The 26,554-nt window shown below is 26.2% G+C and overlaps 1 protein-coding gene across 4 annotated transcripts in view; it reads right to left on the bottom strand.

Annotated features, from left to right (window-relative positions):
• The window catches only part of LOC126901428 (growth hormone secretagogue receptor type 1-like), an 80,454-nt gene that overhangs the window by 53,082 nt on the left and 818 nt on the right, over positions 1-26,554 (bottom strand). For 2 of the 4 annotated variants that reach the window (XM_050677858.1, XM_050677862.1), the window contains exon 2: positions 3,769-4,330. In XM_050677858.1, the coding sequence (XP_050533815.1) occupies positions 3,769-4,150 (382 nt within the window). In that variant the 5' untranslated portion in view covers positions 4,151-4,330. Of the gene's footprint in view, positions 1-3,768; positions 4,331-17,439; positions 17,806-26,367; positions 26,499-26,554 lie in introns of those variants that run through there. The other 2 variants (XM_050677859.1, XM_050677860.1) reach the window with 2 other exon arrangements.

The raw sequence follows: 26,554 nt of genomic DNA on the forward strand, positions 1-26,554 counted from the left end.
AAAAAAAAATTTCGAAAACACATCTTAGTAAAACCAATACCTTCTCAGCTTCGCATCGAAGCTAAAATACGATTTTTGTTAAAAATTCTTTTTTATATTTTTAACTTTATAATGCTATAACTTTTTGAAACATGTATGGATCAATATTATATTATTATGAGAAATAATATATTTTAATAATCCCCTTTTCATTCGACATACTTTATCTTAATCAGGATATTAATAAGGAACTAGCAGTTTATGAAGCTTTTGGAATAATCCACCAATTTTTTAAAATTAAACACTATCTAAAGATTTGCATCGAAGCGTTTTTTTTGATAGTGATTTTAATCACTGTCAGATATCATTATACTTGATCCAACTATGCCACGTCACCACTGTGCCGCGACCCCTCTGTGCTGGGTTTTTTTTAATCTGATAATAGTTTTGGCTGATAATTATACTTTTATGTGTCGATAATTTTTTTAAGAAATGTAATTAGTGAAATAATTTTCAAAGAAATCTTGAGAGTATTAAAAAATAAAAATTTGAAATGAATTCGCTACAATGATATTAATAATACAAAGTAATAATATACAAAAATGAGTAATATAAGGCTAAAAATATTGTATTTTACTGGGATATCGTTTTTCTGAGCTTCAGAAAATCATTATAAAGCTTAACTTAGTTTTTTTAACGAATGTAACATAATAATAATAATAATAATAGGTATAAAAACAAAGGTTATAATACGTGGAAACAAATGAGGTACGTGCTGCGCGACTCAGTCTATGTACATCCAAAAGAATGACCTAAATCTTATTAAGTGAACGCTGCGGCGAAGGATTTAGTAATAGGAGAGGAAGAGGGTTTAACCAAACATAACAAGATATGGTCCACTAGTTTCGGCTCACAAACCATAATAATAGCAGGGGAGAAATGCGCACTAGTCGTCGATTTCAAAATCAGCACTGTCACCCTAAAATTTATTTTTATTTCTGTAACTAAACAACACTTGTTGTTGAAGTTTATTATTATGTTTATATTATTTAGTTGTTTCTCCAAAACTCACAACTGTATTCAGTTTTCAATTTGTGTGTTTATTTCCGTGTTTATTTTAGATTTTCTAATCATTTTTCTTAAATAATTGAAAAGTAAACATTTAACATTAAATCATTAAATAAAAAACTGTTACACTTAACGTATTATAACGAATGACGTATTGATGATTAATGACTGGTATTATGTGTAGTTTTATTCATTTAAATGTTTTTTTTGTGTGTCTTTAAGAGTTACATTATATCAAAATAAATAATAAAAAATGCACTGTAAATGTAACTTCTAAACTCATTACAGTGATATTTTTTAATCGCAGTTTTTCTCATAACATCGTATAATTATGAATTCATCAAAATTAAACAATCAAGTATACCTTCCAATAAATTTAGGGTAAATAATTGTTAGGTTAAAATTTGAATATTTGAAGTAGGTATTCGTTGAGTTATTACAATAAAAAAAGCGCTATTAAAATGAAAACCTTACTAATTCAATTTGATACAACTGAATGAAACCCAATGTTTACTATTCTAGGGAAAGAATAACTCCGAAATTTATTAAAATCACTTCCAAGTACGAGTAAGATGATTCATTGTAAATTCTATATAAATATCTACATTTTATTGGTGGTTTTATCAAGAATGTGAAAGATATCTAATGATGCTAAAAGATCTACTAAAAAATGTTATACATAAAGCGCAATGGTTTATTTAAAAATTGTTTTTATTGTTGACAAACTTAAGATTTAAAAGCAAATAAGCCAATTGTGCGACGAAAAAGCCGATAAACATTCATATATTTCAAGAAAATGATTATTTTATGTTTTATGAAAATATAATTTTAATTTCAATTGGTTTTTGGAATTTCTAATATATGTAATACATATTTAATATCATTAATTATAGAAAAATTTTAATGAAAGAAGTTTTACGATAGAAATGCATTCATGCGTTCATTCCTAAATTAAAATATATATATAAGTATATTGAACTATAAGTAATACATTTTCAAAATACAATTATAACTGAAGAACATCGAATTTAAGTGTCTCAAAAAGTCAATTGAGGACTGCGTTTGTAAAAAGTTATGAACAAGCATGTGATTTTTATCGAATATTAGAATAATATTATTACACAACTTCGTCTTTCGAATACAACTCAATAGTAATTATATGTATTGTTTGCATCAGTAATATTGACGGGCACCGTAACTTATGTACCGTCAATTGCACGTAGTGGCATGTGTTTAATTACAAAGATCAAAATATGATACCACTTTTATGAGTTCTATACTTTATCTTTATAAAACGTAGTTATTACCTATAGATAAAAATTAATATTATAATTATAAAATAGTCTTAAATAATCTTCTACATTCATAGATTCTCTTATCCACGAAACCGAACTTGGACAATTCAAGATGAATTTTTGCATTTGGTAAATGAGATAAAAAGTGTGTTTTAATTAGCTAAACGAAAATTTGGACTACTTCCGGTAATGTACATAAATATATTGTTCAATATTAGTTTTTATCTGCTTTTCACTGACAAACTATATTATCCAACATGTTTAGTGAACATTTTTAATTTCAATTAAAATTAAATCTTATTTATATCCGGAAATTTAAATCTTTTTATACAGTGAGACTGTTATTTAACCTACTTAATTTGACAGAGTATTAATATGCATCTCAGTGTCTGGGTTCGCGTTTTTAATAGTACAGAAATTGTAAATTAAACTTCAAAATCAATAATACTTCAATTTAATTAAATACGAACTATAGTTAATGATAGCAATTGCTGTAGTTTAATTATCGAAATCTCGTAACATAAATTGTAGTATTTTAATTTTTAATTTGATGTAGTGTTTTTTGTTAAAGAACCTTTTGTACTTGTGCAAATCGCTTATTCATATTTTTAACTTCATAAGAATTTTGTTTTCACAGACTCGAGAATAACGGTAATACTAATGAGAATCTAAGAAAATCTAAAAACTTCAGTACCCCTTTTGACTGTGATTGACATGTGTTAAAGATAAATGCTGCACGGAATTTTTTCATAGTTTCGCCAATATATTTCTTAAAATTTTTTAAATGTGATGTAATATTTTTATGATAAATTGGCAAGTTCTTTATCGATTCATTGTCAAATAATACGAAGAGATATTTTTGTTATGAGTTCATGTTACTTAATATTATTTGTTTTTTAAACATAAAATTAAAATCAAGTGAAAAACTGTTCAATTGCAAACAAAGATTAATTTTAGTCCCCATTTTATAAATCCTAGATCTGCCAATCCTATCAAGAGTAACAAAACAATTTAATTAATGACAAAGTTAAACACTTGGTAATCAACACAGAAGACAAATAGTTTATGCCTATAATTTTGTATTAATAGAATCATCTATACAGACGTAACGAAGCAGCTTTAGAGATATTAATCGTCGATGTCCAGACAAACTTACATCGACCTTGGTAATATTTTGGCATAGTATTAAAGTTAGTTCAGATTTACTTTGATATTCGTATATAGACAATGAATGTCATTATATCAAGGTGTTGTAAATTGATGTGTATTCGACCATTTGATCATTTGCTGAATTGTTTACAGAAAATAACATAGGCTTATGAAATTTGTTTAACAATTATTACACGAGTAAAATATTTTTTATGGTATACAAATCTTCTAATTGGCTTATACTTTTTAGTGGACAATTAAATATGATAATACTCACAGAGTTCTTCACCGAGCACCCATGTTTCTGGTTGAGAATTTACTTCGACAAATACGGTGGGAGTGCATATAAGCAATACCATGAGATCGGCAATGCTCAAATTTATTAGGAAAATGTTGGTTGAGTTACGCATATCCTTAGACTTGAGGATGACTATAGGTACCATTATGTTGCCAACCACTCCCACGCCCAGAATAATGACACATACCACTATAGAAGTGATGCGTATGTAGCCAGGAAATGTGAGCTCTGCGTCCAGGAACTGGATGACACTGGCGGCGGTGTCGTTAGATCCAGTGTCGTTTGTCTGGTTCCCGGCGACAACGGCCGTCAACGGCGAGCTATCATTGCCGAACGCGGCCACTTCCAGAGCGGAAATCATGTGTTTTAACCGGCCGTTTGCCAGTTCGTTCCGCTTCTACTTTCTAAGTTATGCTGGACCGGAGCCGGTGGCCGACGGTAGGCGACCACGTGCAGGTCGTATTCATCGGATGTCCCTGTGCCTGGTCCCGCCGCATCGAGACGGCGACTTCACGAAGACTGTGTCCAGTACGTTGCAAACCTGTAATCAAAATTTGGACTATATCAGTTTTAAACATTTTTATGATTATATTCAAACAATCGAAATGTATTAGTTCTCTAATAAAAATATTTTATTAACTATTATTAATGATTAGGAACAAACTAACTACTGTTAGTAAATTTACTAAAAATTACTATTTAAAGGATATTACAAAAATTATTTGCACTGTAATTTTACTAAAAGAATAATCGTCTTAAGTTGTCTATCAGAATTTCCGAATGCGTGATTTTAAAAATATATCACGTTTTTCATAAAAAAATACAATAGATATTATCAATTGGATAATATTTCAAAACGTGGTTTTTCTGTTCCATCAATGCTGTGGATTACAATGCTGATTAATATAAGTGCACCAAGTCTCAAGACGACAACATTTATAAAAGACAATACTAAATAAAACATTGTACCTTATACGATTGGCAAAGTGAAATTATGAGGTCGATGCTCCAATTTTGTACATAATTTAAAAATTGTTCGTATATGACCGAAAGTTATTTGTAAAATTTACTCAAAGGATAACAAAAGACAATTTTGCAAACTGTGTCATAGAATAAAAGCCAGTTAAAAGCGTTCACAGTAGAGTATTATTTCTGTGTGGTTACTCTTTAATATAAGTTGCGTTATTGTTATGCGAGATGTGTAAAAAACTTTAAAATATTACTTAACCCGAATTGATATTTTTTAACTTTAAATTTAACAACAAAAATCGATTTGTCAAAACAATTCGTGAAAATTTAATGCATTTGTTTATCTATATTGAACTTCCTTGTTGAATGAATTCCATGTACAAGTTTATACTTTTTAAATTTGTGTAAATATTTAATAAGAAATCCGATTTAATTAATCTATAATCTCTTTACCGGATGTGTACAATTATAGAAAAGTTTTAAAGGAAGCAATATAATTGTAACAGTAAGTTTTTATTTATAAGGTAAGTTTTTTAATTTAGAAAACAAAAAGAATCAATTTAAAATTTTCTAACTACATGAAAATATTACATTATTTTTTTCAGTGTGCAAATAATATTGTTTGCAAGCAAAATATTATATCTCAATTATCAAACGTAATGAAAAGGAACTTTTAGATAATAAAGTTAATTTATGAATATAGTTGGATAGAAAATTAAAATAATGTTTATAGTGCAATAACTAATGTTAAGCAGCTTCTGTAAGTTTTTGAAATGATTTTATGGTGTTTTAACACATCATAAAACAATCAACGAGATCGTTGACCTATAAATGATTAAATGTTTTTCCCTTAAACTTTGATCAACGATATAATGTATTTAATCTGCTTAAAAATTTACAACCTCGAGAGTAAATTAATAAATGGATAATACTGCAAAATATTGATTATTAACTTGTGCAATTAAATATTAAACTTTTCAATGAGTTTACTATAATTTTTTATTTATCATAAAATTCATTTCAGATAGAAATTTTATCATATCAATACAATCAATCAATTAAAAAAAAAAATGTCAGCAATCAAGCTATAAAATTTAAACGAAAAACAAATTTCAATTTCAAAATACAATCATTGTTAAGAGTAAAACAGTATAACGTTTTAAAAACTTCATTAAAAAACATTGTAAATAAGTGCAGTTATAAGACGTCAAATAACATTTTGTGTGCTATTAATAAGAACACATTTCATAATGAAAATTTAAGTTACTATAGTGAACTCATTTGAATATTTAACTTAGCCAATAGTTTTAATTAAAAACATATTAAACGATTGTTGAACACTAATGCATGTCTTGCAAAGTTTAATTCCTATTTAAGACGAACGCCAACCACTAGTTTTACTGAAACTAAAACGAGTTTTATTCGTGTGTCGGAATTGTTTCAATAACAACGGCGGCGCCAAATTTCTTAGATCAGCTTGTTTCACAGTTGAACATTTATTTAAATTTAAAGAATCCTGTTCTATTTTATTTTCAATTATCATAGTCACTATTAATAGTTCAGAGAAATAATTCACTTTCATGAACTTAGTTATACACATTATTTATATTATTATGAGAGCCAAATTTTAAAGTTTGTCAAAAGCATTATGATATTAGAGAATAACAACAAATAATTAAATTCATTGTTAAATTTTTAAAGTTCCTTCAAGTTAAATAATTTGGAATATAACTTACACGCGTAGAATTTTTTATTTCAATGTTTTTTTATAAAAAGCGATTGATAGCTGAATTTCTCTTAAGAATAAATTCTCTTTGAATTTTTTAGTATTATTTATTTCTTAAATATTGAGAAATTATTACCACATGTAAATTATAAACAGGAATAAATCTATCCCGTAAAAGGGAACCAATTTTATTATTTTTAATGGTAACATATACAAACAATGAATAATAGATAACAACTTTTGAACGAGTATTTTAAAAGTTGTAAACATTTTTATATCTAGGTCGGAGGAGGAGTGCAATAGAGTGATGATGCGTAATGATAAAAATAACGTAGTCTGCACTTCATCTCCATTCTACGCTTAAAATGTTAATAACTTTTGAAATACTTATGTCAAAAGATGTTATCGAAAGTTGTTGCTATAAAAAAAAATTTGGTAACCCTTATAAGAGATAATGGATAGACCTGATTTTTTTTCCAAAGTTATTTTTATCTAGGAGAAATCTAATAGTCCACGATAAAATAAAAACATGTATAATAAAGAGTCCTTGCAACGTCATTATTTTAAGTGATGAGTTTAAAGTTATTCTTCCTCTAAAATTTTCGATCAATTGCTTCTTTTTACTATAAACTATTTTTGTTTTTTCATTTGTGAAGTGATGTTGAGTATTCAAATTTTTCATATAAAATCTTACTAAAGAAACATAAAATAAAAAATTGTACATAAATCTATAGATTTTGTTAGAAAATTTGTTGATTTAATTCTAATATAAAAATTTTATATTACTCATAAATTGGTTGGATTTAAATTTAGAATATATCATTGTTGCAATATTAAAAATTATTTCTAATAAAATATTTTTATGCTAAAATTTACCTAAATTTAAATAACAATTAAACGACCAACTTAATTAATATAATTTAAAAACAATATTTTATCTAATAAATTATGTGTTTTACTACATTGTTTTTCCCATTTAAGTGATTATTGGTAAAAAAAAAATGTTAAGTGCTCACATTTTAACCCTGAACAAATGTGTTTTGCTAAGCTTATATTTAATCTTACCAGTAAAATTATTAAATTCCTTTATTCATAGGCTAGTTCACGTATAAAATAAGCCCATACTAGAGTTTTTTCCATTTTTTAATATTATGTCATAATGTATTACAACCACATGAACACATTTATGGTTAACTACATAATTTAGTTGACATTTTGTAATTTCACATTGTTTTAAATATATTTATATGATGTTGTGCAATTTAGACTATGGATTATATTTTAAGTCACAGTAACGTTTTGAATATTTTAAGTTCACGATATTTAATATAAATAAAACTGTGATTTGTAATAATACAAATTGAGAACCATTTTTTGTTAAATAAAAATCTGGTTGTAATCAAGAAGACTGTTATTTTAATAATAAAATTCAAAGTTTTTATGTAAATTGTTATTTTATAATTGAACGCCATTCATTTTGAAATAGAACTTATTTGTTAAAAATATCGTAAAAAACGTTCTTAAAGTAAAATAGGTACTTTAAATTAAATGTCTCGATTTATGTGAAATTTAAGAGAATATTTATTCATGAGCCACATAACCTTCTTTTAACATCAAAAGTATTTCCTTAAAATAAAATATATTTTTTTTACATCCACTACAATTTAGAATTTTTATCTTAAATCTTATTATACCTTTTTTATCATACCACGAAGACACCAATGCAACAACTCGTTTTTATTCAAGTTATGTTACATTTTTTGTCTTTAAAATTAAACGAATAACCTTTAGTGATATTTTCTTCTAAATGTTACGTTGCAATGTAACTAACGATATAACTGCATATTAATATAACTTGGGTAAGTATTCATAAATCACAAACAGTCTACTGAGACGTCAAAACAAATAAACGATGCTTAGTTAACTTAGATGAGAAAACGACCAAACAAAAATCACGTATAATGATAATGGTAAAGTTTTAGTGTTTGCTTAGGAGATCAACTAAAACAACTATTTAAAATTAGTTTAAGTTATTTCATCTACTTTAGACAAAATGAAATATTTTGTTTTTTTGGGTATATTAACATTGTTGGTTAATATTCTGTTGTTATTTAATATTTTAGAAAATAAAAAAATGAATAAATTTTTTTAAATATCTATAAATGGCAAACTTAGCTATTGGAAAAAGACAGATAAAATGAGATTCCTATAGGTTAAACAAAATTTGTATGAGTTAAGTTCGTTAAAAAAATTGGAGTATATAAATTTTTTCACTTATAATTATTTTAAAAAATCAACAATTTGAGTAAAGATATTAGCTACCCGTAAAATAAAAAATATTATTTACTGAATATTTTTTTAAATGAATATTGAAGCTCACAAAATTATATTTGTAGGATTGCTTCAAACGTCCATAACAACAATGTAAAATATTTCTATGTATTTCTTAAATTTTTTTTGAAAATTGACATGAACAAATAAATTAATATTTATAATAAGTATAAGTGTATGGTATGGTATAACAATCATACTAATTCCTTTATATTGTAACGTTAGTACCAGTGTAATTATTATAATTATACTTAATTATTAAATTTACTATTGAATCTGTTATTTTCACTTGACTCGACTATATTTATTCTTTTACTATTACATTTAACCACAACGATAGCAATGCTTTAACTAGTTTATTGAATTAAACGCCATATTTACATAATGTTTAAAAGATTATGTAGCGCTGGTAAATTTTATTATAACCCTTGTACCACACATTAAATTTTATTTTATACAGATGTTTGTGATTTTATCACTGGTAATAATATGTAAAATAAATTTGAGTAGCAAATTTAATTGTAACTAACAGCATGACGGCTTTAAAAAATGTATGATTAAAGACAACCACTGTAAAATCTAGTTAATAGTAGAAGTCTAAGGGATATCGTTTAGGTAACAACAACCATACTTAAGCTACAAAATAAATAATTATCGTAAAATCAAACAGAAAATTTATTGAAAAGATCAATGAAAAAGAATAAATTTTATAGAGGTAAAATATTATAGAAAGAAAGAGTTGACATTATCATTTTTAATATCTTAAAAATAGTATTTTTAGCTTTTTAATATAAATTATTATAGAGTTATTACTGAATTTACATTTTAGTATAGTTTTATGGAAATAAAATCAGAATGTAACACAAAAAACATAAGCAGATACAGTTATTTTTAGCAAACATTTTGTTCTATAATCCTATTATAATTCTATAAAACTATTTATCGTGAGGAATTTTTTTTCTTGTAAGAAACATTAGATTCTTCTTTGACCCAGAGCTTTGGTCAGAAGCCGTTTTAGCTGTGAAATAAGATCTCATAACGAACTTGGTTGCCTTACAAATTAAGGTTGATTATTAATTAAATAGAGTAGCCGGGTGGTGGATCAAAGTAAGTCCATAAACATAATCTCAGGGAACCTTACAGTATTAATGGATTGATAACAAACATTTGACACTGCTATAGGTTGTAAATATTAAATTACAACACATAAACGAAATATTTTTCAAACTTTTTGATTTTGTCAGAGAAATCGGGATCGTTGTTATTATTATTTTTAAACATAAAATGTGTCGTAATAGATATCTACGTGATGATATCTGATATTGTTAAGTTATATCATTTTTTACTAAAATAATATTTATGATATTCTGTGTAATAATATATTAAACAGGCATCGGGATAAATAGATGTAAAAAATAATATAGTGGAGGTATAGATAAGCAATTGGGTGAGTTATTTTACAGCGTGAATTTTATTTTGATAATTAGGAATATAATAAAACGTGATGCATCAAGAGTTTAAATTTTGCTTGGCTTGTCATGGTTTTTTATTGCAATAATTTAAAATACCGTTGCAACCGACTCAAGAACTCTGGGTTTTAGATAAAATTCAAAGAAAAGAATACCGTCATCAGTTTACATTGAATATCAAAGATACAACCTAATTAAAACACTAATGACATCTACCTATTTTCATTTTATAATGAAACTGCAAATTCCAAGCATTGTAACAACATCAATAGTTAAATTTGTTTGTCTTAAGTATAAAAAAAATATTATTTTTTATACGTATAGTTAACTGCAAGAGTAATACTTATTCTTCAATACTATCTGAATATCCAGCTGCAAACAAAAAGTAAAAAATAAAACATTTTGTCACCTATTGTGATATAAATAGAAGGATGTAAAAGCATTGTTGAACGGTATTCTAACTTTCAAAAGGCCGTCTCGAGACTTGGTGTCAACACTATAAATAAGCGCAAATAATCTTCAAAAATATTCACGGGACAATTTTATTTAGATCTCATGATAAATTCAATTTCTGTCATCTACTAGATACGTTCAATGTTTTTCTAACGTAGTATTTTAAGTTATATGTATAGAGTCAAAAAAGTTGTATAGAACAATTACTCCGATGATCTGTAATTAACAATTTTAAATCTTTTTTACTTAAATTAAAAAAAAAAACTTTATTTAAATCCTACAAAAAAGAAATTCTGAAACGAATTATCAACTCACAGCTAGTAGAATAAAATTATACTTTTCGTTCATATCTTACAATAGTTACAAAATATATTAATACTACTTTAATTAACATAGTTATTAATACTAAAATAAATACTATTTGTTTCCAATAATTGAAGAAAAAATTTAAATATGTACAAAGACTTAAATTGATCGAGAATTGAACTCACCTCCACTACTGGAGGCGTGAAGTGATTGTTACTATTTTTATCACTAGACATTTCACGGCCTAACTTCTCCTCTTGCCTAGATATAAAAATGTTAATAACTTCTGAAGGAAAGTTATTGTCAACCCGGCATTTTCTTAATTAAACAATATTCCATTTTTTAAGTATGACAAATATATATGTTCCCATTAAAAAAAATAAAGTTGAAACTCTTATCATTTATAAGAGATGGACCAAAAAATTATTTTATAAAAGATAAATGGGAAAATACATATATAACTAATAAAAGCTGAAAAATAAATCCACAAAAATATTAATATTTTTAGAGACATTAAGTAGCTAGTGTTAAAATGTAGTTTATCCAAATATTTATCACTTAAAATATGGTTATTGAGAATAATTAACGGTATTTAGATAGTTTACGAAATTTTATCAACTAGAGTGACAAAAGAGTTTTATCTATGAGAACTATCAATAATTTATCTATAATGACAACTTATTCACACTAAACCACATATAACGATCGATTACCTACAAAGTATTGTATATAAAAACATGACTTTTTACTTTTGAGATTTTTTATTATGAATTCTACTTTTTTATGTACTAAAAATCACGGTCACAGTGTGTGCCTGTATGTGAATGACAAAAAATATGAGCCAAAATTGGTCAAACCAGTGTGTAATTCATCATCTGCTATGGGTAAACGCAAGAATATGTCGCCGTTCATCAGTTGACTTTACTAGACTCGTGTGTGAGCAATTTGAAACAGTTGACATTAAACTATGCATGTCTAATACAATTTACACAATATACGCATAAATCGTATAAGTATGACTATAGGGAGATTGATGATATCTGACTGTGAAAGCAAATGTTATTACACGGAGAAGCCATTGAGCTACCATTATTTAACATTTTAAATAACAACGCATAATAGTCAAAGGTAATAGCGATAGATAAGATATTTACAAATGCACCCCAAGTAATGACACAAATACAATACGTCATAAGGCGCATAAAACAATAAAAGTCAGTAATATTTGTTATTTTAACAGTACAATTCATAATATTTTCATACTTAAATTATAATTATATCAACATACTATATAAAGGACATGATTGTTATTCTGGTCTTTATAACGTTATTGAATTTATATTAGCTATAACAAAAGTAATATACCTCATAGTTAATTTATATCATAAACCATAACAGAATAACTTTCAGTTATAAGATTCGATAATTCAAATTTCGAATATTAACTGTAATTTTACTGATCGAATAACTGTTGTAGCGCAATTTATTTTAAACACTTTTACAAATATTAAGATGAAGTTAAATGAAATTATAGATATATTTGAAATTAATTTATCACCTACTTAAATTGTTATAATTGATAAAAGAAAACTGCAGGATAGGCTATTATGACATCCTATTCAACCAAATATTTTTAAAATATTGAAATTTATCAACTTCTATTGGGATTACTCATAATACATCTAAATTAAAATCACCAAAGAAAAACTTTTTTCAAACGAACATCAAATAAAAAATCTACATAAAAATCATATGGGTACATTGAAAACTTCTACATGTGATATATATATTTAAGTAATTTTACCTAATAGGTAAAAGTGTTCCATATAAAAATGTAGGAGTTTGTAGTTTGTACCACTGTATGTAACGTAAAATAAGACGCGAATTATAATACAAGTCACTACGAATTCTAAGAATAATTTTTTTTAATTATTCATTCTTTGAGTTTTATAAATTTTATTCGCTAACGAAGAAAAATTCTGAAATTATTTACCACTATTCAAAAAAACTGAATTAATCTAAAACTTGTTAGTCGGTATGTAATATTACTACACGATACCAATTAAAACAAAATTCATAGAATTATACAACAAGATTTAGAGGAAATTAATTTAATCAAATAATATTAAAACTTTGTGTCTATTCGTGCGAAGGTCGTTTTCAAGGTTTTTTTTTTTTTTATTAGTTGAACCATTTTTTTGTTGGTTTAACAAAATATTTGTTATTTTTATTGTTTTTTTATTATTTTAACAAAAATAATGCTTAGATTGAGATAAAAATATGATCCTTCAACAAAAAGTTTATAAGACTTAATTGTTAATGCATTTATTGATTTTTCGGGAAGATTTTTTTCGCTGTACTTAAGTTTTAACAAACAACAAAATGATAAACTTTTCCATATTTTATTTTTAGAAAACAAAGATGTAAATTACTCAAACATTAAAAAATTACTTGGGCAAGATTACCTAAAGGCTGTTTGTAATTTATAGTTATCTGTAAATTTAATTTAATCCCTTAGTTTTAAACAAAATCTTTTGCTTTTTATTACATTGTTAAGCATATTCATTAGACTTCACCATAATATACTACAGAGAGACCTGTTTAGGCTGTTTACGTGAACAAATTGACGCTGTCCATAAAAAAACATTGAAATGATGTCTTCATTAAAGTTAACTCGCCTAAAGCGTACGCCATGTGTGCAATAGGTTCTTGTTCAATCTATTGATATGTAGAATGTAAAGAACATAAATGCACAGTTAACTCAATCAAGGGTTACATGTTTTCCTAAGAATTTGTGGTTGACTGTCAATCAGTCTGTAAGTTGCTTAATGGAATCAAGACAAATCGTTTACCTATTATTCATGTTAAAAGTATCCAAGACTAACTGAAAAATGTTTTAGAACTGTCCGCAAAATACTCAATTTTGTCTCTTTTTTTTTTTTTATAATGAGAAATACATTGTCATGTAGAACACGAATAATTTGAAATGATTTTCTAATGAAGATAAATTGATTTACAATAATATTCGTGCGTTTGCACTAGGATTCGTGTATTCATACCAAAATGGCAGCTGAAACTGTGGACATTTCTATGTATAGTCTTGTTGCCCTTAGTTAAATAACTACTTTCATTACTTTGATGTTTAAATTTAGCCAAGACGTAGTGTCTTTTATAAAATATCAAGTACGATATGAATAAACTAACCATAAAACTGTCCATTCATCGATCATTTTCAGTTATTACAATTTGAATTTTCTCTATGTATTTGGTGTAAACTCATAAATATATTTCTTAAATTTTTTATATTAAATATGTGTTACAATCTTTATTTTTTAATCTTCCAAGTAATTCATATTTAAAAAACGAAATATCTCAATTAAAACTACACAAGTTATCATTAAATTAATTAAAATTAATAATAATTAGTTTTTACGTATGTATTACCTTATTTTATATTGTAAAACAAATCAATGGTAGTTCAATGTATGGCTATTTAATCAACAATAGTTCTATTTATATTTAATAAAGTAGACAATAACGAATTTTAGTCAAATTGCAACTTTTTATTTTGAATATACTAAAAACAATCTTTGTATAAACTCGTATTACTTTTTAGTCTATGATATGAAAACAACATTTCCTAGTTTTTTTTTTAATACCACCTACGCTATCACATATACATACATTTTACCGTGAATAGTTATTTTTGATTATAACAACTCTGCATAAACTCTATGGAATACCAGCAATTTTTGACATAAAATAAAGAACAACGGTTGACAGGAAAAGTTTGCTATTCCAAGTATCTATAGCGTTCAGGAATCTTCCAACTAGCACATCGCACAACCACTTTGTATAATTCTTATTCTGCACGTGACATCGATCCTGTTTTTCAATGTTTTTAACGCCAGTAGTTCAATATATGTACGGTATTAATATCATGTTTTTTTTATAAACAACAATTTAAAAACAATGTATAACATTAACAAATTGTATGAACGCACATTAAACAGCATTTAACTCATAGAAAGCCGTTAATACAATAGAAAAAAGTTATATTTATACAATATTTAACATTAAAATAATATGGATAAATCGAAAGAATCATAAGTAATGGATTCATGAGATTTTTACAGAAGCAGTTCGAGCAGAATTCCAATCAACCACAATTGTAATCGAATATAAGAGAAGCCGACAAACCTAAACGCAACTGACATGTACTGCACGTATATATTTTGTTCAAAAATAATTTACATAACCTGTGAGTAATAACAAACACTACTGCCATCGCAGTGACAAGTGTTTATTTTCTAAGATTTTCTTAGATAATGTAATATTGACCATTAAAACTATGTGTTTTTCATATGGAGTATTATACAAAGCAATTTTATGGGACACAGAATAAAAATAATATTTTTTAATTCAATAAAAATGTTATATATTTTTGGTTTTATTTATTTACTTATATATTTTATTTATTAGCTATTAATTAATTTTCAGTTACATCCCTTATAATATATTGGCGTGTCAACTTTATTTTTTTTAATAATAACATACATATTTAACTACCTTATATAATAGAAAATGATCTAATTAAGAAAATTACTGGTCGATAACGACTTTCAGATCAATACTTCAAAAGTTGTTCTCATTTTTATACTTAGGTGGGAGGAGAAAAGCGACTGAAAAATATTTAATATTAAAAATAGTAGCAATTACACTATACCTTCAGCCTAAATTTAAAAAAACTAATAACTTCTAAAGTAATGGTCTAAAAGTCGTTATGGACCAGACGTTTCCATAATTAAATAATTTTCTATTTTATAGAAGAATGTATGTCGTTGAGATGATCCTAAAAAGTAATTAATAGCTAATAAATCAAAAAATATATATGGCTAATAAAATTAACAAAAAATTGTTCAGTATTTTATTTGTCACGTGATTAATAGAGTGGATTATCCTAAACCGATCATTCTTTATAAGAACAATATCTAGATACGTTGTACCTGACTAGGGTTCTCCTCTTAATTTAATTTAATATTAAGTATAACTTATTTTCTAATAAACGTTTCAATAAAGCTATAATTCATTAATATCTTTAACAATAAGAGAATAAAAGCTAATTTATCATAAATCATCTATTTAATTGGATAAATGGATTACCATAACTTTCCATATGATGTTTAAAAATATGTACGAGGTGCCCGTATGATAACTATTGGATCAAAATTATTTCGATGGACAGTGTTTTCGGTGAGAAATTAAGGTAATTTCATTCGTATAATTTAACAGTTGACACCGTTTGTGTGCATACATTTATACATTAAATGTGCATTAGTTGCTTGGCATTCGTTTGAAACTTCGACAAACGCCCACGAATCGTTGAGGCATGTTAACATAAATTGGTTCTTGTATGTGTATGTTAATTCAATACCCGTGAACCTCATAGGAGTCGGCTAAACGTTAATTTGCGGTTAGTAAGAAGTCCCCCATGTTTGCCAGTGGCGTTATCGGTGGAAAATTATTTTTGAATGCTACCGCACCTCCGGGTATTATGTATTTTGGATGGTAACGGTCGGCTGCCGATATCCACGTCGGGTGTTTTGAACTTTTATCAGAGGCTTTAACCCACGTAATGACAATACAAATAGATATTGCAAATATATAGGGCGCGCCTATAATGTTTGCGACAAGGAAGCGAAGCAAACATCCTGAGTAAAGTTGTTTAGCCCCCTCCACTAACTCAAGATAAAATGGTACTTGACTTATAGGCACATGTTTACTAGATCCATAATCATGTACACAATACAAATAATGTAACACTTATTCACTAATGTCTAAAATACAAAAAATACATTTTTTAGTATAAACTAAATTAGTAGGGTTATAGAACGATTTATTTTTAAGAAATATCCACTCAATGTAAACTGAGAGTAGCATTCCCAGGATTAAAAACAAATTACTTCCCCGAATAAAAAAATAACTGTAAAAACGTTTAATTTCTAGACTTAAATGATATGTCTGTTCTGATAAAAACATGTACCTTACTCATGTCTGCAATCAAAAATACTATTACAACAGAATTTAACACGCTAAACGTTAAGGGGCGTTGTTCCATTAAAATCATGAAGCAAAATTATTTATTACATCAATTCGTAATTTTTAACTATTAGTTGAAGTGTTGCAAGTAACACGCATCAAATTGTACTTCACAGATAATTTCCAGATTTATCTACTTGTCTTGTTCTTATTCGATTACCACCTCATGTCGAATGCACCAACAGTTGAAATGATTTTGGTGTTTACAGTGTTGAGGACCAAAACACTGTTTATTAGATAAACTAAACTTAAATAGTAAATTATAAACTCTTTTTTTCCTTAAGTATCTTATCTTACCTAGCGTTCATACAAGGCAATTCAGCCGTCATTGTCGTGAAAACTATTCGTTCAACTGCGTCTGTATTATTTTACTTGATCGACAGCTCCTCCGCCGACGAAGACTGACTAGAATTACTATAAGACAACAGTGGAGATCATTGTTTTTTTCTTTTTATTTAACATAGACCGCCAGTCACACTGTTTGCCATTCCGAGATATATGCGATTATACTTCTATGCGATTGCATAGACACACAGTATTACTTTTTGCACCACACAATACTACAAATGAAATACTATATATATCGACCTTTTTATAAACCGTAAATGTATTTGCGAACTGGTATGTACGACAACATCCCATCGACTCTAGAAGACGACTTTGTCAGTAATACACGCGTGTAGATACAAACCATTTACCACTATTTTATAAAATAACCATGCCAAAGTCAACATCAACTGCTTTCTAAGTGGAGTAAAGTCTCGTGAAAGCAATGGCATTATCTAAATTAATATTTTAATGTTAATTATTAAGTTATAATAAAGGATTTATTTCAATTATTCATTATTATTATTTATATCAAAAAAGTATAACTCATTAAAAATAATAATATGTACTTAATATAATAGGTAATACTGTTTCAATGTTTATACTCATGTGTTTATTTAACCAAAAATATAATATGAAGTTAATAAAGTAAAATTTAAATAACTGTTTACAAATTATTATCAGAAAATGAAATACGTGATAAATGTAATTGATTTGTTAAACAAGCCGTTTAGCTGTAGGTAAAGTGTTACGTTTATTGCTACATAAATTAGTAGTAAGGATAAAGTATGGGTTATAAAGAGAGTAAAAACACTTTTAAAAACTCGTAAAAGTAGATTATTTAGTATAACTAGTATTATTATTATGATATATTTAAGACTATTAAAATGTACCAAAAAAGAACTTGTATGAAATATGCATTATTGACTTTTATTGCGGATAAAGCAATTTCAAACATTGTATAAATATTTTATTCAATGTGTCATGGACTAATGTAGAATATATTTTTTAAAATTTCAAGGATATTATTTAAAAAAAAAAAAAAAAAACATACACACATAATATTGTTTAATAAAGTTGTATTATTTAAAGTCGGTAATTTATTCAACACGTTTAATTTTCTTATATAAAACGCCTATTGATAACAGTATTGTGCATTCATCTCACTGTAAAATAATTTTCTTTTTAAAATAACATAGTTTTTGAGTCATTGAGATATATTAATGGTTCAACTTAAAGATAGCCTGGTGAAAAAGCGGTACCCGGACATAACTCTTTGACTAGTCAGTTAATATATTAGTAGAGCTTCTCATATATTGTTTTAATGCTCCATTTATTTAACTTATCAAGATAAACAGTGTAAATAAGTAATCCAAGAGTTTATTTGTTTGATTATAACGTCATTCAAATTCCACAAATGGCTATTTAAAATCACTATGATTTAAAAAAAATTAGATAAAAGGTATTAATAAAAAAAATTTCTTAGGAACTCTTTAGGATCTAAGCCAAATTTGTGAAGGTCAATCGAACATTTAGTAGCATTTAATCACATTATTGTACTTTTGACTGAAATAACAAATTACCCATTAAAGTTGATAAAAATACATGGATAACATCCGTCAATTCTTTTTGGATACCTTCCAATTAATCAATTAGATTTCTAAAAATTTTTCCAACATTATGATATTTACTAAAATCTTTCAATAAAGGTGGTCGTTTTCGGAATTTTTTCTTAAGAAAATATAAATAAAAAACATTTTTTATCCCTCTAAAATATATTTTAATCATACATTTATTTTTATCATAAGTGTTCTATTCCCCATATACCTCCCGCGAGAACGCTCAGGAACCAGTAAAGAACCGGTTTATTTTTATTTTATTCCAAGCCTAGTGTTTTCTTTTATTTTGTTTGAAATTTAGTGCGACTACGAGACATGTGTATCTTAAATAAACTAATATTATGCATACATAAATGTTTGGTGCATAGTTGGGTGCAGTAACCAGGTTGTTATTTTGCCTCCTAAAAATTTCTAAAATGTGAATAGTACGCGTTATTACACCAAACCCATGAATTGAAAGTTTTTTTGTATTCGAATTTTAACTGGAAGAAAAATAAAAATATAATCTTGAGTTAAATGATTTTCGTAATAATTGATTGTGGTAAGAAAAATATAAAATAGTAAATTAATTATATATGGTAAAAGTTTTTGAGTTTTAATGAATTTGATAGAACAAAGCATTATATGTTAATGAAAGTAGTTGCTAGTCTATTTGTAGTTAGCACCATTATATTCGTTAAAATCAATAAAAATTTTACAGAATAATCAAAATTTATGTTTTTTTTTATTGTTCTTAACTGACATTAAAGACAATACTTTTAATAGCACTACAGTGTACTAACGTGAAAAATTTTATCCTGTATCATTAATGATAGAACTGAATCTCCACCAAGTGACAGTAATGTAGTTAGTAGTTTTACTACACAACTCTTACTAAACTTTAGAAAAGTTCACAAAATGTGAAAAAAATCCTCTTGTTCATACTTGAACAACAGTGTAACTATTTTAAACTATTTCATTTTAAAATATTCCTAAACACTAATAAAAAACAGTTTGTACTGTGGTTTATCTCTATACCCCATCGGGTGATAACGAAACAATGAGATATTTTGGCATATAATTTGTTTACGTTAATTATTGTTTTATTAACGGCGTCGTTTTGTTTCTATTCGACCGCTCAGGTCGCGAAGTCAAGCGGTGAGCGTTAATTGGCTAAGAAGCGAAATTCATTAAACGCAGAGAGTAAAATTTTGATGAACACGTGTATGAACGATCTTGATTTTAGCAATATGACAGTATAAGACCTACAATACTTGCTCTAAGAAATCTCTACCCGAAGTCCAAAAGAATATCAAACTTACCTCATTAACCTCAACCCACGTGTACAACTCCTCGAATCGACAAAAACAAGTAGAGAAAATATAATAATTCTTGAAGGAACTAAAAATATCCATGTCGTATGGGTTATAAGTTACCGCGTTCGTTACAGGAGGGCGTATAGAGTCGTGAATAGTTTGAATATGAACCATGAAATAAGATATTATTTATTGTTAAAGTGCATACAGGTAAGCGTGGAAGGGAAGGAAATGGATTCTAAGCGATGACAACTTATTACTCGATTGCTTCTGATGAATTAACCGGTTATTAAAAACATCCAAACAACGGCGGAAGTGTATTTAAAGATGATGCGGATAAAAATCGGTATTACACAATTCTATTAAGAAACGTTCAGAAATGTTTTAGGCTCGAATAAAATTGTAACAGTCCGATGAGAAGTATTATTTGTATCTAAAGCAATAACTTGCAAGGCGAAAAATATTACACATATAGCATGTTTAAATGAAATAAGTTGTTTTTGTCTCTTGGGTTGTCATTCTTAAAACCAGTTTATATATGCATTGAACTTATTACCATCACTTACACATAATTACTCTTTAAAATAACTACTCATAAATACTACCCGAGTTGTTAGAATACAAACAATAAAGAAACACAAGCTGTTTTTATTTGATGGTTTTTTCGACTTCGGAATTTAATTTAAATAAAGTAAGGTACACGCAGGTTTTCAGACCGTCCTACATTGTACTGAAATTAATTTTCGAGTTTTAAGTAGATAACAAACGTCCTGTGCGCAAATTTACCGCTTTTATCCACTTTTAAATACAAGTGTAAGTATTATTCGTTTGCTAACATGAACAGTGTATATAATTGTCGCTTGTTCGTTTTTAATGATGACAACAGACATTTCTTAGAATCGCATTTATCACTAACCTGTTGACTTTTTGGAAAGTCGTTTAATACGCACTATATCGATTCCTTTTAAATATATAGAGAAATGAAGAAAAAAACTACTCACGTTCGCGTAGGCATTGACAAAAAGTTTTTTGGAATAAAAAATAACAGATTACATTAATCTAATAGGTATAATAAACCTATACTTAAGTTATGGGTTATACTGAATAATATATACTGTCACATTAACCCACGATTATTAGTTATTATAAATATTTAATTTTAAATATAAGACAGTCCCAGTACTATTTTCTTATGACCATTGTCAAACTTGAATAGGTTTATAATTTTAACCGTATTTTATTTGATTATTAAGTGAAGAGTTCAACCGGAAACCTTATAATAAATCTAACGATAATGGTTGTTATAAATGCCTTAATTTACATTTATTTCATTACTTTATTGCCAAAAATTTGTCCAGTTTTTTATAAGAAGCTTTTCAATAATTCATTACACGGTATCAAATATATTGCGTTAAACTCTCTTTAGATTGTTTTTTAAAACGTTATTAAATATAAAATGTGATTTATCTTATCACGTCCCAAGTTCTTCTATTTATTTAATAAAAATTACTTTTTATTTGGGTTCTCAACGTGAAAAAAGGACAGTGTTCATATTCGAAATTTAATTTACACTTATTTATCTGGTTTAATTTAAATGAACACTGGTAACTGACATAAGTTGAGCATTCACAAAACAAATACTTCGTGTAGTCTTATTACACTTCACTTTTAAGAAATATACATAATTTTCTTTTAAATTTGAACAGCTATCTACGAACTTAATCACTTACTTTATAATACATATTACGTGCATGATATGTATTATTACTTAGGGCATTTCAGCTTCGTTGTAATTGAATCCTTATAATTTGTTAACATCACACGTGTATAAAATTACTAGTCACAATGGTCCACAGTTGTAATCGTTGGTACTTAAACTCTTAAGATTCCTCATATGCCATGTTGGTATGATATATCGATTTATTTTTCAGCTCATTTTATTTACTTGAAACCGCATTCCATAATCTGCGCAAGCATTAAAAGAATACTAACCGTACTCTATCCAAACCGGACAAATGAATAAGAGTCAACCAAAGTTATTGACTTGAAATACAACATCATTCGTTGGAAAAAAAAAGGTACATTTCTCGTTGTCAGTTTTGATTTCAGACAGATTATTAAAATGACATTTAATACCGCCACACACGACAAGGACATTTTATAGAATATTTATATTATAATATAATTATAGAACATGCAAAAGCAGAAGCTACTCGTGTTAATATATTTCAGGAGTAATTGGTCTTTGGTGGGTGAGATATAACGATTTGTCTTGAAATAACAAATAAATACGGTAGCCGAAACCACAACGAGAGAAAATAAGAGCGCCTTGAGCAATGAGTTAAAATCTATTAAATGACAAAGCCAGTAACGTAGGTCTGATTGATTTTCATAAAATTGCTGCCCAGAAACAAAAATGTAACACCTGATTGTTAATGAAGTAATACATAATATGTTGGTGTTGAATTAAGATTTTAATTAATTAGACATTAGTTTCATTTTGAATTTTATTCCATATGAAGTGCATAGATTCTAGTAAGAAAGGTGTTATATAATTTTTAGACATGCTGAAATTTAATTTAAATAATTATTCCTAAGATATTCAGATTAATAGCCAAACGAGTAGTGAGAGTATCTATTCACTTGAAACATGAATGCTGTCTTATTTAACGTATTTTTTGTTAAAAACGTGATGTTTAAGGATTACAAACATTTATAGATTTATTTCTAATTTATTTATATTAATATTAAGTTTCTATAATATGTTGGCAGGTTAACTCTCCTTATAAATTAAATATATATTTTTTTATATTTCATATCTCATGATGTTACCATGTCTATAATTGCTATTTCAATATTTTGTATATTAATTATGCAATACGAAAATGAAAAAAACGTAGCGAATTTGTATCTTTCACGGATAAAAGTAATTAATTATATTTTATTTGTAATACGTAACATTGATAATAGACAGTAAAATTATTTAATTCTTAGAGGGTAAAGAAAATAAGTCTGTTTATAATTAAAACATGAAAATATTATTTATGAATGTCTCAATATTTATTCTTTATACTCGTGTGAAGGTTTCAGACCTTAATGCATTCATATAGTTTATTTTATACGTAAAATAATAATAAAGATATTCGTGTTCATTTTCCTTAACACTAAATAATGTATATTAATTAGGAATCGAGTTATGGTGAAGTGGGCGGATCACTCCCCTTTAAACAAAAAATGTTCCTTAAAGTGGTACAAACAAATTTTCTAAATAAATAAAGCCCCGAATTATTACTGAGTAAAGTATTAAATTTTAAATCTCTTTTTAGTATAGATATGATACAATATGTTAAATAAATTATAAAAAATATTAAAAAGAAAAGAAAAGATAGATGAATTATAGATAAATGAATTATTTAGTTACAAATAAAACTTTTAGTAAAAGAATCTTAATGTAAGCGATTTAAATAATACAAATATATTGTAAATGACATCAAATGCATATTTTATTTTAGTTAACACAAGATATACTGACTGAAACAGATCTAACTGATAAGTCTTATAACTTTTGATCTAAATATAATTTCGTTGTTAATTTTGTTTAATCAACTTTTGCGTTCTCAGACTACGTTAAAAGCGTATTTTTTACTATTACATTTTGTTCGCCCTATGTATTTATATGCTAGAAAATTAATAAGCTCTTGTTTTAATAAATGTATCGTTCCATAAAAGATTTTGTAAGAAAAGCGCAAAAATGGTCATTTTGTAATTTTTAAAAATTAATAACTTATATTTTTTTTCTTATAGAGAAAAATAATTTAAAAAGTTTTAACGAAATATTAATTGGATCATAAATTGTTTCAATATTTTTTCCTTTTTTAAATATAATTTTCTTTTTTATAATTAATTTTTCATTCACTTTAATATAAATAAAATGTAATAATTACTTAATTGATTAAGTAGAAACATACTACTTAATTTATTAAAAAAAAGTATTTCTGACAAATATTATTCAAAATAAATATTTCAATAATATTTTTTAACAACTTGAAGTTGGTCAGTTTATATTTTAAATTATAGTTTATTTTTTAAATACTTTAAGTTAAATGTTAATAGTAGGTCAAAACCCAAAATAAAATGTTTACTATGAAAAAATTGACTTCATTATCTGGCATCAGCCTGTCATCACTCTTAAACACTGTCATTCAATGTTCATGATACCTTTTAAAAAATATAAAGTTAAAATAAATCAATGCATTGAAAAAATCTACATTAAGGCACATTATATAAACTAGTTTTAAATGCATTAATAGACTAAATATGAAGACATTTATTCGTATGCAAGAATATATTCATTAGTTTAATTTATGAATTCTAAATTAATATTATTAAAAACAAATCACCCCACTGTGAATAAAAAGAATAATTTATTATTACAGAAGGCGCCATACGATTTAGGAAGTCATTATAGTAGTTATGAATAATGGCTTATTTGCCATATTTGGAAATGTGTTAATGTTACTTAAAAATATCCCAAAATAAACCATAAAAAAGACATGTATAATTAACACCATGTATTTATAAAATTGACAATATTATATAAAAATAGCGATATATTATCAAGTGAAAAATAATTAAAATTTTGTATAAGATAGTATTATTTGACCATATTAGGGCGCTAAGTGTTACTCATATAAATAAATATATTTATAATAAGATATACTTGAAATTTGTAATAACCATATTATTTTGAAAAAAAATTTCCTTATTTTTTTAACTTATGTAATTTCCAAAAGTACTCTAGTCGCTCCAAGCCAATTAATATCACACATAGTATGTTCTTATAAAATTACTTATATAACAATTATAGGCATACTAGAAACCTAATTTTTCATATGCTAAAAAAAAAATGTGCTGATAACTTTCACAATCATTTGACAAACCGAAACGGGATTAAAATGTGCAAAAACAAGATGTACCAGTATTGACTGCTGTAATGCTTAAACATTTATAATAATTAAAGAAATGTGTTACTATGTCTTATAAAAAACTAATATTATACTAATATCTACTTAAGTAGTTTAAATTGTGAATTTAAAGTATAGTATAATTTATTAAGAATACTACGCAAATGTTGATAAAATAATAATATGAAATTAAAAAAAACATAAATGTCAAAATTAAATAATACAGTACTTAAAAATCTTTCACAAAAACCAATATTAATATTAGTAAATTTAGTGAACTGGTATTAATCATTCATATAAATGTAAGTGCTGGTTGATGGTATTAATTTTCGCATAACCATCTTTTTTCTAATACAAGTTTAATGGAAGAAAAAATGATAAAGGTATGTTAATTATTATTAGTTAATAGATAAATTTATGTTGGAACCCGCCCACCTGCGATATGATATCTTGGATATGTGTATGTACTGAAGTACTAAGAATGTAATTTTCAATAATCTATAAATAGTAATCAACTAATTATTTATTAAACTCTTTGTGTATTTATTAAAATAAATACACAGCAAGTCATACGGTGATGATAATAATAATACTATTTTACACCAAATAATTGTTTACATAAATAATAGTTTTTGATGCCAGGGAAATAATTTGAAAATTTTCAATTAATTCCGTCAAATAACTCAAACACGTTTAATGATAGTATCTGAATAGCGTTTAGAGTTACGATCATTATTTTGATCGACTGTGGTCTTAAGGGCGACCGGACTTTAAAAATTTAAGTGAATGATGCAAGATAAATTAAAATTTAATTAATATCTAACATATAATTATGTTATTTTTTTTGAGTGTTTAAAAAATACATTTTATTAGAATAATTAGGAAACCAATAGTTTTACATAATAATTTATTGAGATATTTTTTACTCATTGTGATTTTGTTTAAAATGTCTATAAGGTACATAAACATTTTTGTAAAGTTACTTGAATAAATAATAAATAAAAAAAAAATTCAACTCACTAGTATTTTGATGTTTTTAGTGTTTTTAGCTGAGTGATCAACATTGAAATAATTTTGAATTAACACAATTTGACGACGATTATCAAATATTAATTATGTTATTTTTTTTAAAATAACTCCAAAACAGTGTGTTTAAGTCAAAGTCAAAGTATTGATAAAATACATTGCACTACTAATGTTAAATGGC

The sequence above is a fragment of the Daktulosphaira vitifoliae genome, unplaced genomic scaffold, assembly GCF_025091365.1.
Source record: "Daktulosphaira vitifoliae isolate Bord-2020 unplaced genomic scaffold, ASM2509136v1 Scaffold_3, whole genome shotgun sequence".
Lineage (NCBI taxonomy): Eukaryota > Metazoa > Arthropoda > Insecta > Hemiptera > Phylloxeridae > Daktulosphaira > Daktulosphaira vitifoliae.